This window comes from Procambarus clarkii, chromosome 24 (genome assembly GCF_040958095.1).
Source record: "Procambarus clarkii isolate CNS0578487 chromosome 24, FALCON_Pclarkii_2.0, whole genome shotgun sequence".
Classification (NCBI taxonomy): domain Eukaryota; kingdom Metazoa; phylum Arthropoda; class Malacostraca; order Decapoda; family Cambaridae; genus Procambarus; species Procambarus clarkii.
In genome coordinates, this window is record NC_091173.1 from 24,311,274 (window position 1) to 24,325,382 (window position 14,109).

The 14,109-nt window shown below is 49.7% G+C and overlaps 1 protein-coding gene across 1 annotated transcript in view; it reads left to right on the forward strand.

Moving 5' to 3' along the window:
* The first annotated feature begins 1,377 nt into the window (after nucleotides 1-1,377).
* The window catches only part of LOC138368222 (sacsin-like), a 214,582-nt gene continuing 201,850 nt past the window's right edge, over nucleotides 1,378-14,109 (forward strand). The window contains exons 1-2 of the mRNA XM_069330755.1: nucleotides 1,378-2,190; nucleotides 13,482-13,700. Of these exons, the coding sequence (XP_069186856.1) occupies nucleotides 1,414-2,190; nucleotides 13,482-13,700 (996 nt within the window). The 5' untranslated portion in view covers nucleotides 1,378-1,413. The remainder of the gene's footprint in view (nucleotides 2,191-13,481; nucleotides 13,701-14,109) is intronic.

Genomic DNA, 14,109 nt, shown 5'->3' on the forward strand with positions numbered 1-14,109 from the left:
GTAACCATAGCCAGGGGTTGATTAGGGACGAAGTAACCATAGCCAGGGGTTGATTAGGGACGAAGTAACCATAGCCAGGGGTTGATTAGGGACGAAGTAACCATAGCCAGGGGTTGATTAGGGACGAAGTAACCATAGCCAGGGGATGATTAGGGACGAAGTAACCATAGCCAGGGGTTGATTAGGGACGAAGTAACCATAGCCAGGGGTTGATTAGGGACGAAGTAACCATAGCCAGGGGATGATTAGGGACGAAGTAACCATAGCCAGGGGTTGATTAGGGACGAAGTAACCATAGCCAGTGGATGATTAGGGACGAAGTAATCATAGCCAGTGGATGATTAGGGACGAAGTAACCATAGCCAGGGGTTGATTAGGGACGAAGTAACCATAGCCAGGGGTTGATTAGGGACGAAGTAACCATAGCCAGGGGTTGATTAGGGACGAAGTAACCATAGCCAGGGGTTGATTAGGGACGAAGTAACCATAGCCAGGGGTTGATTAGGGACGAAGTAACCATAGCCAGGGGTAGGTTAGGGACGAAGTAACCATAGCCAGGGGTTGATTAGGGACGAAGTAACCATAGCCAGGGGATGATTAGGGACGAAGTAACCATAGCCAGGGGTTGATTAGGGACGAAGTAACCATAGCCAGGGGTTGATTAGGGACGAAGTAACCATAGCCAGGGGTTGATTAGGGACGAAGTAACCATAGCCAGGGGTTGATTAGGGACGAAGTAACCATAGCCAGGGGTTGATTAGGGACGAAGTAACCATAGCCAGGGGTTGATTAGGGACGAAGTAACCATAGCCAGATGGGGGGGGGGGGGTTGAACACAGCTCACTGTTGAGTAAGTTGTAGCCCGTCCACACACGGTTCTCTTGCTACCCTGATGCTCCTCGCCTCATGTTGCTCCCGGCCTCCCTGCACCTGCTGGCAGTCCTCGTCACCACTGTTGTGTGTGGACGTGGAGACAAACACACGTCGTCACGTCTATATGGCTCTACTCACATAATACAATGACGTCACGCTGATATAGGTGCCATGAATGTGAACAGTAAATACCTTATAGACAAATGAGCATTGGCTCTTAACATTATGAACCTAATCCTAAGTGAACATATTCCTGCAAAATACCTTTATCCTAACAGTTTTTATCATAAATTTACCAAAATGCGGAACAGACTCAACACAAATCACTTTTGTTCAGTTTTATTGTACTTGAATTTGTAGATAATATGAAGAAAGTAGAGAATTTGTATTAAATTGTTTGCATTACACAATTTCATATAAAATACATTTTCATAATTATAGTTTCAGGGACTTGTATCAGGAAGATGCTTATTAAAGGTAATTATGTTTTGTTGTCCCACAGACTGTGTAACAATCATCAGTGGTGAGAAGGTGCTCTTTATGAGCCCAAGAGAGCAAGAGGACGTAATGTGCCGCTGTGTTTATCTGAAAGACTTACCAAACATCTGTCCTGAGGAGGAATGTGTACACTTATGGCTTAGCTATTTGAGCACACAGCACATATCTGATGGCCACTTTCCTGCTACACTGTTCTGGTTTCCACTGAGACAGATCCCATCAGAGATATCTGACACTCTTTACTCATATGATCATGTTGTAAGATTATTTGAATCATTTGGCGTGGAAGCTCCTATTTGTTTAACATTTCTTAAGTCTCTGGAGAAAATAAGCTTGAACAGGTTCACTGAAAATAATAATATTCCTGAAGTTATGCACGAAATAAAGCTCATCAGCCCATCCATGTCTGACATTCGAGAAAAGAGAAGAAATTTTAGAGAAAAGCTCAAAGAATGCCATGGATTACCAGAGCAAACAACTACTTGTGATTACGAGGTCACTGTTCGTAGTGTGAAAGGGAAGAACACTCAAGAGGAGACAATGCGCATTCTTCATTTCCTGCCAGGTTCAAATGAACACTTTTCAGTATCGTGGAGAGGCAAGGACAAGAGCAGTCACATGCCTCTAGTAGGTGTTTCTGCTCCCGTTACTACACAAGAGTCCTTGTGGTCTAGAGGTCATATTTTCTGCTTTCTTCCTCTACCTCTAGAAACTGAGAACAATACGAATCTTCCCATTCAGGTCAACGGTTTCTTTGCACTTGATCAAAACAGAAGACATGTTAAGTGGGAGACACAAGAGAGCAGCAACGAACCTGATGTAAGTATCAAATATTATTATATGTCTTTATATGATGGACATTTATGTAAGTTATAATGTTTTGTTGGTTGTTATTAGGACTCTCAGCTGGCTGAGTACCTATTGGTTTGGCCTTGTAATTATGCTTTAAACTTCCCATTTATCCACCAAACTCATATATTATTGTCTTTGACATAATTTGGTTTATATAATTCAACCAGTGTTGCAAAGTTGTGTTTGTCACTGTCCATCATGTCGCCAGTGTGAATCGTTGTCAACATATTCACTTCCCGTCTGTCTTTCCAACACACTGATAAAATATGTCACTTTTCCTCAGCTGACAATCACCCACTGAAATACCTGTACCAGATACTAGCATTTCTCTCCTATGTGTCTTTACTGTGTGTGAACAGTCTTATGTTCCAACAGAAAGATAGTTAGCAAGGGGGATGGTATAATTATTGTCAGTATACAATATGTGCCCCTTGTCAGCACAGGCCACAAGTGCCCCTTGGGCGCATTAGCATCTTTACAATACTCCCAGAAAACCCATGAGGATTGTAACCGAGAAGGTCTACGCCAGTACCGGAATATAACATTACATCTATCAATATAACGGTTTCACCATAACATATAACGATCAATTTCAGTCCAAACCTGTACCATTTCGGTGGTATCTATTGATTGAAAGCAAAAGAACTAGCGACTTGTCAGTCAAAACATTCTGGCCTGGTACAAAGAAATCTTAGAACTTTCCTCACTTTCCGCAGTCTATCAATTGGAACCACATTTTACTTATTTTCAAAGTGCAGGTACCTTAGAAGTAGGAGAAACCTGTTGCAAGACTTGTATTTCCCCAAACCTGGAGTTGGAACAACACTGTCCTTGTTCCAATAATCTTACATGACATACTTCTCTGATTGTCTCATTATCATACAGTGAATGGTGTGTGATGATGAACTGAATGATGTGATCTACACTGCGGACGGAACGGACATTTTAGATACAGACGTGTTTTTCTAAGATGTTAAATGTGAAGCTGGTAGTAAGCCTCTGTAGTGGGCTGCGTCACGTACCGGTTGGTTCCTCAACTCTGTAGTGAGTGGCGTCACGTACCGGTTGGTTCCTCAACTCTGTAGTGAGTGGCGTCACGTACCGGTTGGTTCCTCAACCCTGTAGTGAGTTGCACCGTGTACCGGATGGTTCCTCAACTCTGTAGTGAGTTGCACCGTGTACCGGATGGTTCCTCAACTCTGTAGTGAGTTGCACCGTGTACCGGATGGTTCCTCAACTCTGTAGTGAGTTGCACCGTGTACCGGATGGTTCCTCAACTCTGTAGTGAGTTGCACCGTGTACCGGATGGTTCCTCAACTCTGCAGTGAGTTGCACCGTGTACCGGATGGTTCCTCAACTCTGTAGTGAGTTGCACCGTGTACCGGTTGGTTCCTCAACAAGATGTTTCATGACCAGCTCATCAGAATAAACCACAAAATGCTCCCTTTCACTCATATTCTCACCACAGATGTCACTCTGTAACACCAACATCCGTATCATCAAATGTAGGTATTTTTGGCTCACAACTCTGCCAGTCCTGACACCCGAGGTCTCCCGGACTGCTTGTGCTGCCGCCAACTCTGCCAGTCCTGACACCCGAGGTCTCCCGGACTGCTTGTGCTGCCGCCAACTCTGCCAGTCCTGACACCCGAGGTCTCCCGGACTGCTTGTGCTGCCGCCAACTCTGCCAGTCCTGACACCCGAGGTCTCCCGGACTGCTTGTGCTGCCGCCAACTCTGCCAGTCCTGACACCCGAGGTCTCCCGGACTGCTTGTGCTGCCGCCAACTCTGCCAGTCCTGACACCCGAGGTCTCCCGGACTGCTTGTGCTGCCGCCAACTCTACGGTTCCATCTCATATAATAACGACCTGCTGGCCAAGACCTTCATCACCAACCTGCTGGCCAGGACCTTCATCACCAACCTGCTGGTGATGAAGGTCTTCAACACTATACAGGCCGACCACGACCACTTAAAGTGGAGGTCACATATCCTCATTATCCTCATGTGGGCGGCCACGCGGTGACGCTTTGCCGGGCGAGTTTGTTGACACACCAAACGTCCAACTGACAGAGTGGTAGACGGTTGAATTATGTTAAGTAAGAAGGTGGTGGACGCCAAACCCGTCAGTAGTTTCAGAGTGTTATATGATAAAGAGTGCTGGGAAGACGGGACACCACGAGCGTAGCTCTCATCATGTAACTACACTTAAGTAATTACACTTAAATAGCACTACTACTACCCAGTAGCACTACGAGAGTCTCCTCCATTCTGTTCATCAATTGTATTAGTATCAAAACAAACATCACACAACGCTGATAAAAATAGTCATCTTCCCGTATTCATGTCGATCAGGAAGAGCAGATGACACCGTAAGTGATGTGGAACACTGGCAGTGTTCCACATCACTCCCTGTATCATACCACACATACCACTCCCTGTATCATACCACACACATCACTCCCTGTATCATACCACACACATCACTCCCTGTATCATACTACACATACCACTCCCTGTATCATACCACACATACCACTCCCTGTATCATACCACACATACCACTCCCTGTATCATACCACACATACCACTCCCTGTATCATACCACAAATACCACTCCCTGTATCATACCACACACATCACTCCCTGTATCATACCACACATATCACTCCCTGTATCATACCACACATATCATTCCCTGTATCATACCACACATATCACTCCCTGTATCATACCACACATACCACTCCCTGTATCATACCACACATACCACTCCCTGTATCATACCACACATACCACTCCCTGTATCATACCACTCCCTGTATCATACCACACATACCACTCCCTGTATCATACCACACATACCACTCCCTGTATCATACCACACACATCACTCCCTGTATCATACCACACATATCACTCCCTGTATCATACCACACACATCACTCCCTGTATCATACCACACACATCACTCCCTGTATCATACCACACACATCACTCCCTGTATCATACCACACACATCACTCCCTGTATCATACCACACACATCACTCCCTGTATCATACCACACATATCACTCCCTGTATCATACCACACATACCACTCCCTGTTTCACGCCACACATATCACTCCCTGTATCATACCACACATACCACTCCCTGTTTCACGCCACACACATCACTCCCTGTATCATGCCACACACATCACATCACAATTTAAAGGGGGGCATGAGCCAACTCTTTACACTGCAGGAAGGGTGGCATGAGCCACCGCGTTACACTGCAGGAAGGAAGGGGGGGAGCATGAGTCACCCCCTTTACATTGCAGGAAAGGGGGCATGAGTCACCCCTTTACACTGCAGGAAGCGGGGCATGAGCCACCTCTTTACACTGCAAGAAGAGGGGCATGAGCCTGCCCTTTACACTACAAGAAGCGGGGCCTGAGCCACCTCTTAACATTGCAGGAAGGGGGGCATGAGTCTCCCCCTTACACTGCAGGAAGGGGGGCATGAACCTCCCCTTTACACTGCACGAAGGGGGAGGGCATGAACTTCCCCCCTTACACCGCAGGAAGGGGGGCATGAACCTCCCCCTTACACTGCACGAAGGGGGAGGGCATGAACTTCCCCCCTTACGCCGCAGGAAGGGGGGCATGTACCACCTCTTTACACTGCAGGAAGGGGGACACGAGCCTCCCCCCTTACACTGCCGGAAGGGGGGGGGGCATGAGCCTCTCCTTACACTGCAGGAAAGGGGGGCATGAGCCTCCCCTTTACACTGCAGGAAAGGGGGCATGAGCCTCACCCTTACACTGCAAGAAGGGGGGCTTCAGCTCCCCCTTAAAGTGCAGGAAGGGGGGCATGAGCCTCCCCTTTACACTGCAGGAAAGGGGGCTTGAGCCTCTTCTTACACTGCAGGAAAAGTGGCATGAGCCTCCCCCGTTACACTGCAGGAAGGGGGGCATGAGCCACACTTTTACACTGCAGGAAGGAGGGCATGAGCCTCCCTTTACATTGCAGGAAGGGGGCATGAGCCACCCCTTTGCATTGCAGGAAAGGGGGCATGAGCCACCTCTTTACGTTGCAGCAAGGGGGGCATGAGCCACCCCTTTGCATTGCAGGAAAGGGGGCATGAGCCACCTCTTTACGTTGCAGCAAGGGGGGCATGAGCCACCCTTTTACACTGCAGGAATGGGGGCATGAGCCACCCCTTTACATTGCAGAAAGGGGGGCATGAGCCACCCCTTTGCATTGCAGGAAAGGGGGCATGAGCCACCACTTTACATTGCAGGAAGGGGGGCATGAGCCACCCCTTTGCATTGCAGGAAAAAGGGCATGAGCCACCCCTTTACACTGCATGAATGGGGGCATAAGCCACCCCTTAACATTGCAGGAAGGGGGCATGAGTCACCTCGTTACACAGCAGGAAGGGGACATGAACCGCCCCCTTAACTACAGGAAGGGGGGCATGAGCCTCTCCTTTACACTGCAGGAAAGGGGGCATGAGCCTCACCCTTACACTGCAAGAAGGGGTGCATGAGTCTCCCCCTTAACTACAGGAAGGGGGGCATGAGCCTCTCCTTTACACTGCAGGAAGGGGGGCATGATCCTCACCTTTACACTGCAGGAAGGGGGGCATGAGCCACCTCTTTACAGTGCAGGAAGGGGGGCATGAGCCACCTCTTTAAATTGCAGGAAGAGGGGCAAGAACCACCCCTTTACACTGCAGGAAGGGTGGCATGAGCCACCGCGTTACACTGCAGGAAAGGGGAGGAGCATGAGTCACCCCTTTACACTGCAGGAAGCCGGGCATGAGCCATCTCTTTACACTGCAAGAAGAGGGGCATGAGCCTGCCCTTTACACTACAAGAAGCGGGGCCTGAGCCACCTGTAAACACTGCAGGAAGGGGGGCATGAGCCACCCCTTTATACTGCAAGAAGGGGGGCATGAGCCACCCCTTTACATTGCAGGAAGGGGGGCATGAGCCACCCCTTTACATTGCAGGAAAAGGGGGGCATGAGCCACCTCTTTACATTGCAGTAAGGGGGCATGAATCACCCCTTTACATTGCTGGAAAGGGGCATGAGCCACCCCTTTACATTGCATGAAGAGGGGGGCATGAGCCACCCTTTTACATTGCAGGAAGGGGGGCATGAGCCACCCATTTACATTGCAGGAAGGGGGGCATGAGCCACCCCTTTACATTGCAGAAAGGGGGGCATGAGCCACCCCTTTACATTGCAGGAAGGGTGGCATGAGTCACCCCTTTACACTGCAGGAAGGGGAGGTATGAGCAACCCCTTTACACTGCAGGAAGGGGGGCATGAGCCACCCCTTTACATTGCAGGAAAAGGGGGGCATGAGCCACCCCTTTACATTGCAGGAAGGGGGGCATGAGCCACCTCTTTACATTGCTGGAAGGGGGGCATGAGCCACCCCTTTACACTGCAGGAAGGGGAGGTATGAGCAACCCCTTTACACTGCAGGAAGGGGGCATGAGCCACCCCTTTACATTGCAGGAAAAGGGGGGCATGAGCCACCTCTTTACACTGCAGGAAGGAGGGGGGCATGAGCCACCCAATTACACTGCATGAAAGGGGGAATGAGTCACTTCTTAACACTGCAGGAAGGGGGGCATGAGTCACCTCTTTACACTGCAGGAAGGGGGTCATGAGCCACCTCTTTACATTGCAGGAAAAGGGGCATGAGCCACCTCTTTACATTGCAGGAAAAGGGGCATGAGCCACCTCTTTACATTGCAGGAAAAGGGGCATGAGCCACCTCATTACACTGCAGAAAGGGGGCATGAACTACCCCATTACACTGCATGAAGGGGGGAATGAGTCACTTCTTTACACTGCAGGAAGGGGGGGTATGAGCCACCACTTTACACTGCAGGAAAGGGAGGCATCAGTCACCCCTTTACATTGCAGGAAGGGGGGCATGAGTCACCCCTTTACATTGCAGGAAGGGGGGCATGGGCCTCCCCTTTACACTGCAGGAAGAAGGCATGAGCCACCTCTTTACACTGCAGGAATGGGGGCATGAGCCACCCCTTTACATTGCAGGAAAAGGGGCATGAGCTACCCGTTTACACTGCAGGAAGGGGGGCATAAGCCACCCCTTTACATTCCAGGAAAAGGGGCAAGAGCCACCCCTTTACATTGCAGGAAGGGGGCATGAGCCACACTTTTACACTGCAGGAAATGGGGGGGTATGAGCCACCCCTTTGCATTGCAGGAAAGTGGGCATGAGCCTCCCTTTACATTGCAGAAAGAGGGGCATGAGCCACCCCTTTACATTGCAGAAAGGGAGGGGGCATGAGCCACCCCTTTACATTGCTGGAAGGGGAGCTTGAGCCACCTCTTTACGTTGCAGAAAGGGGGGCATGAGCCACCCCTTTACACTGCAGGAATGGGGGCATGAGCCACCCTTTTACATTGCAGGAAAAGGGGCATGAGCCACCCCTTTACACTGCAGGAAAGGGGGCATAAGCCACCCGTTTACATTGCAGGAAAAGGGGCATAAGCCACCCCTTTACACTGCAGGAAGGGGGGCATAAGCCACCCGTTTACATTGCAGGAAGTGGGGCATGAGCTACACCTTTGCATTGCAGGAAGGGGGGGGGGCATGAGCCACCCTTTTACATTGCAGGAAGGAGGGCATGAACCATTCCTTTACACTGTAGGAAGGGGGCATGAGCCACCGCTTTACACTGCAGGAAGGGGGGGCATGAGCCACCCCTTTACATTGCAGGAAGGAGGGCATGAACCATCCCTTTACACTGTAGGAAGAGGGCATGAGCCACCGCTTTACACTGCAGGAAGGGGGGCATGAGCCACCCCTTTACATTGCAGGAAGGAGGGCATGAACCATTCCTTTACACTGTTGGAAGGGGGCATGAGCCACCGCTTTACACTGCAGGAAGGGGGAGCATGAGCCACCCCTTTACATTGCAGGAAGGGGGCATGAGCCACCCCTTTACATTGCAGGAAGGGGGCATGAGCCACCCCTTTACATTGCAGGAAGGGGGCATGAGCCACCCCTTTACATTGCAGGAAGGGGGCATGAGCCACCCCTTTACACTGCAGGAAGAGGAGGCATGAGCCACCCCTTTACACTGTAGGAAGGGATTCATGAGCCTCCCACTTACACTGCAGGTAGGGCGCATGAGCCTCCCTATTACACTGCAGGAAGGGGGAATGAGCCTCCCTCTGACACTGCAGGAAGGGGAGCATGAGCCTCCCTATTACACTGCAGGAAGGGAGCATGAGCCTCCCTATTACACTGCAGGAAAGGGGGCATGAGCCTCCCTATTACACTGCAGGAAGGGGGGCATGAGCCTCCCTATTACACTGCAGGAAGGGAGCATGAGCCTCCCTATTACACTGCAGGAAGGGGGCATGAACCTCCCTATTACACTGCAGGAAGGGGGGCATGAGCCTCAATATTACACTGCAGGAAGGGGGGCATGAGCCTCCCTATTACACTGCAGGAAGGGGGGGCATGAGCCTCTTACTTACACTGCAGGAAGGGAGCATGAGCCTCCCTATTACACTGCAGGAAAGGGGGCATGAGCCTCCCTATTATACTTCAGGAAGGGGGGGCATGAGCCTCTTACTTACACTGCAGGAAGGAGGGCATGAGCCTCCCTATTACACTGCAGGAAGGGGGGCATGAGCCTCCCTATTACACTGCAGGAAGGGAGCATGAGCCTCCCTATTACACTGCAGGAAGGGGGCATGAGCCTCCCTATTACACTGCAGGAAGGGGGCATGAGCCTCCCACTTACACTGCAGGAAAGGGAGGCATGAGCCACCCCTTTACACTGCAGGAAGGGGGCATGAGCCACCCCTTTACACTGCGGGAAGGGGGCATGAGCCACCCCTTTACACTGCGGGAAGGGGAGGCATGAGCCACCCCTTTACACTGCAGGAAGGGGAGGCATGAGCCACCCCTTTACACTGCAGGAAGGGGGCATGAGCCACCCCTTTACACTGCGGGAAGGGGGCATGTGCCTCCCTATTACACTGCAGAAAAGGGGCATGAGCCTCCCCTTTACACTGCAGGAAAGGGAGGCATGAGCCACCCCTTTACACTGCAGGAAGGGGAGGCATGAGCCACCCCTTTACACTGCAGGAAGGGGGCATGAGCCACCCCTTTACACTGCAGGAAGGGGGCAGGAGCCTCCCACTTATACTTCAAGAAGGGTGGCATGAGCCTCCCCTTTACACTTCAGGAAAGGGAGGCATGAGCCACCCCTTTACACCGCTCGAAGTGGAGGCATGAGCCACCTTTTTACACTGCAGGAAAGGGTGCATGAACCTTCCTATTACACTGCAGGAAGGGGGGCATGAGCCTCCCTATTACACTGCATGAAGTTGGCATGAGCCTCCCTATTACACTGCAGGAAAGGGGGGTATGAGCCTCCCACTTACATTGCTGGAAGGGGGGCATGAGCCTCCCTATTACACTGCAAGAAGGGGGCATGAGCCTCCCTATTACACTGCAAGAAGGAGGCATGAACCTTCCTTTTTCACTGCAGGAAGGGGAGGCCTGAGCCACCCCTTTTCACTGCAGGAAGGGGAGGCATGAGTCACCCATTTACACTGCACTAAGGGGGGGGCATGAGCCACCCCTTTACACTGCAGGTAGGGGAGGCATGAGCCACCCCTTAACACTGCAGGAAGGTGGGCATGAGTCACCTCTTTACATTCTAGGAAGGGTGGCATGAGTCACCTGTTTATATTGTAGGAAGGGGGCATGAGTCACCTATTTACACTGCAGGAAGGGGGCATGAGCCTCCCACTTACACTGCAGGAAAGGGGCATGAGCCTCCCACTTACACTGTAGGAAGGGGGGCATGAGCCTCCCTTTTACACTGCAGGAAGGGGGGGCATGAGCCTCCCACTTACACTGCAGGAAGTGGGGCATGAGCCTCCCTATTACACTGCAGGAAAGGGGGCATGAGCCTCCCTATTACACTGCAGGAAAGGGGGCATGAGCCTCCCTATTACACTGCAGGAAAGGGGGCATGAGCCTCCCTATTACACTGCAGGAAAGGGGGCATGAGCCTCCCTATTACACTGCAGGAAAGGGGGCATGAGCCTCCCTATTACACTGCAGGAAAGGGGGCATGAGCTTCCCTATTACACTGCAGGAAAGTGGGCATGAGCCTCCCTATTACACTGCAGGAAGGGGGCATGAGCCTCCCACTTACACTGCAGGAAGGGGGCATGAGCCTCCCTATTACACTGCAGGAAAGGGAGCATGAGCCTCCCTATTACACTGCAGGAAAGGGGCATGAGCCTCCCACTTACACTGTAGGAAGGGGGGCATGAGCCTCCCTTTTACACTGCAGGAAGGGGGGCATGAGCCTCCCACTTACACTGCAGGAAGTGGGGCATGAGCCTCCCTATTACACTGCAGGAAAGGGAGCATGAGCCTCCTTATTACACTGCAGGAAAGGGAGCATGAGCCTCCCTATTACACTGCAGGAAAGGGAGCATGAGCCTCCCTATTACACTGCAGGAAAGGGAGCATGAGCCTCCCTATTACACTGCAGGAAAGGGAGCATGAGCCTCCTTATTACACTGCAGGAAAGGGAGCATGAGCCTCCTTATTACACTGCAGGAAAGGGAGCATGAGCCTCCCTATTACACTGCAGGAAAGGGAGCATGAGCCTCCTTATTACACTGCAGGGAGTGTAATAGGGAGGCTCATGTAATTTGAATTACGTGGATGATGAAATACTAAAGAAACTGTTAATGACTTTTGTGAGACCAAAATTGGAACATGCTGCAGTTGCATGGTGCCCAGATCTCAAGAAGCACACACATGAACTGGACAAATGACAAAGGCACGCTACAAAACGGCTTCAAGAACTGAAAAACAAGAGTTACACGGGGAAACTAGTGGCCTTAAATATGCCAAAACTAGAAGATAGAAAAAAAAGAGGTGATGTGATCACCACCTAAAAAATACCAACAGGAATCTACCAAATTAACAAAGAGGAATTCCTTAAACCAGCAACTTCATGAACACGGGGACAGGTATGAGCTACGAGGAAAGGCTAAAGGAGCTGAACCTCACGTCCCTGGAAAACAGAAGAGTAAGGGGAGACATGATAACCACCTACAAAATTCTCAGGGAAATTGACAGGGTGGACAAAGACAACTCTTCAGCACGGGTGGGACACGAACAAGGGGACACAGAACATAGTACCCAGATGAGCCACATAAACGTTAGAAAGAATTTTTCAGTGTCAGAGTAGTTAATAAATGGAATGCATTAGGCAGGGATGTGGTGGAGGCTGACTCCATATGCAGTTTCAAATGTAGATATGATAGAGCCCAGTAGGCTCAGGATAGGTACACCAGTTGATTGACAGTTGAGAGGTGGGACCAAAGAGACAAAGCTCATCCCCCGACAGCACAATTAGGTGAGTACAGATTCAAGCTATGGAATCAAAGGTGCCGAAAAAGTATTATAAAGTTTTCTCTTGCAAGCAAAGTGGTAGACGGTTGGAACAAGTTAAGTGAGAAGGTGGCGGAGGCCAAAACCGTCATTTGTTTTAAAGCAGTGGATAAGGGAGTACCTAAACAACAGGAAGCAGAGAGTTACAGAGAGTGAGAGAGTGACGTGATGTCACCAGCGGAGTCCCGGAAGGTTCTGTGCTCGAGCCTATCTTGTTTCTGATATACGTAAATGATTTTCCAGAGGGTATAGACCCATTCCTCTCAATGTCTGCTGATGATTCTAAAATTACGAGAAGGATTAAGACATAAATAATCTGGCAGTCAGGTCAAGCGTTGTGACCCCTACTGTTCACCTCCAGTAGTGGGACCCGGTGTTCCGAGCGTCAGAGGAGGACAACAAGAGACTACAAGATGACCTGAACATACTGATGGAATGGTCCAACAAATGGATACTAGAGTTTAACTCGAGCAAGTGTAAAGTAATGAAGATAGGCGAAGGGAGAAGGAGCCTAAACACAAAGTACTAGTTGGGAGAGAAAATTCTTCAGGAATCAGAAAGAGAGAAAGATCTAGAGGGTTGATACTATGCCAGACCTGTCCCCTGAAGCCCACATCAAAAGGATATCATCAGCAGCATTTGCAAGGTTGGCAAACATATAAACAGGCTTCAAAAACTTGCGTAAGGAATCATAAGAAGTGTAAACTAATTTACAGTTTATTCAGAAATAGATAAGTTTCGTGTAGAGCCTTATAGTTTACAATTATTATATATATTTTTCTTCAGGTTGTGTGGAATGAAGAACTGGTGTGTAAAGTTGTTGTTGAGGCGTACTTTACTCTCTTGGGTAAAGTTGTTGAGGAGCTGGGCTCACCACCAAGACCAAGCCACCTGACAACTTGGTACAGTCTCCTGCCAGACACTGAGTCTTCAACAGGAAGGTGGAGGAAACTTGCCACTCACTTATGGTCAAGACTAAAATCTCTCCCCATTTTGTTCTCAGAGGTAAGTGAAGATTTATTGAACTTCAACATTGTAACAATGTACATAAATGTGTAACTTCCCTGTGTTTATATGTATTTAAACTCTGACGTTTTCATGAAGAAAACTTTAACTATGAATGATAGGAAATTAATGAAAAATTTGCATAGTTTTGAATTAGCTGTATAGATGAGGTAGAATTAATAAATAAATATTTGAAGTTATTAAGTGAGGAATATGGTGACAGGTAGCCAGCAGGTATGTTTTGAGCAGTGTCAGGGTTAATTACAGGTGTGTGTAGGGGTGGTGCTGTAGAAGTATTCCCTGGGTATTACAGGTGTGTGTAGGGGTGGTGCTGTAGAAGTATTCCCTGGGTATTACAGGTGTGTGTAGGGGTGGTGCTGTAGAAGTATTCCCTGGGTATTACAGGTGT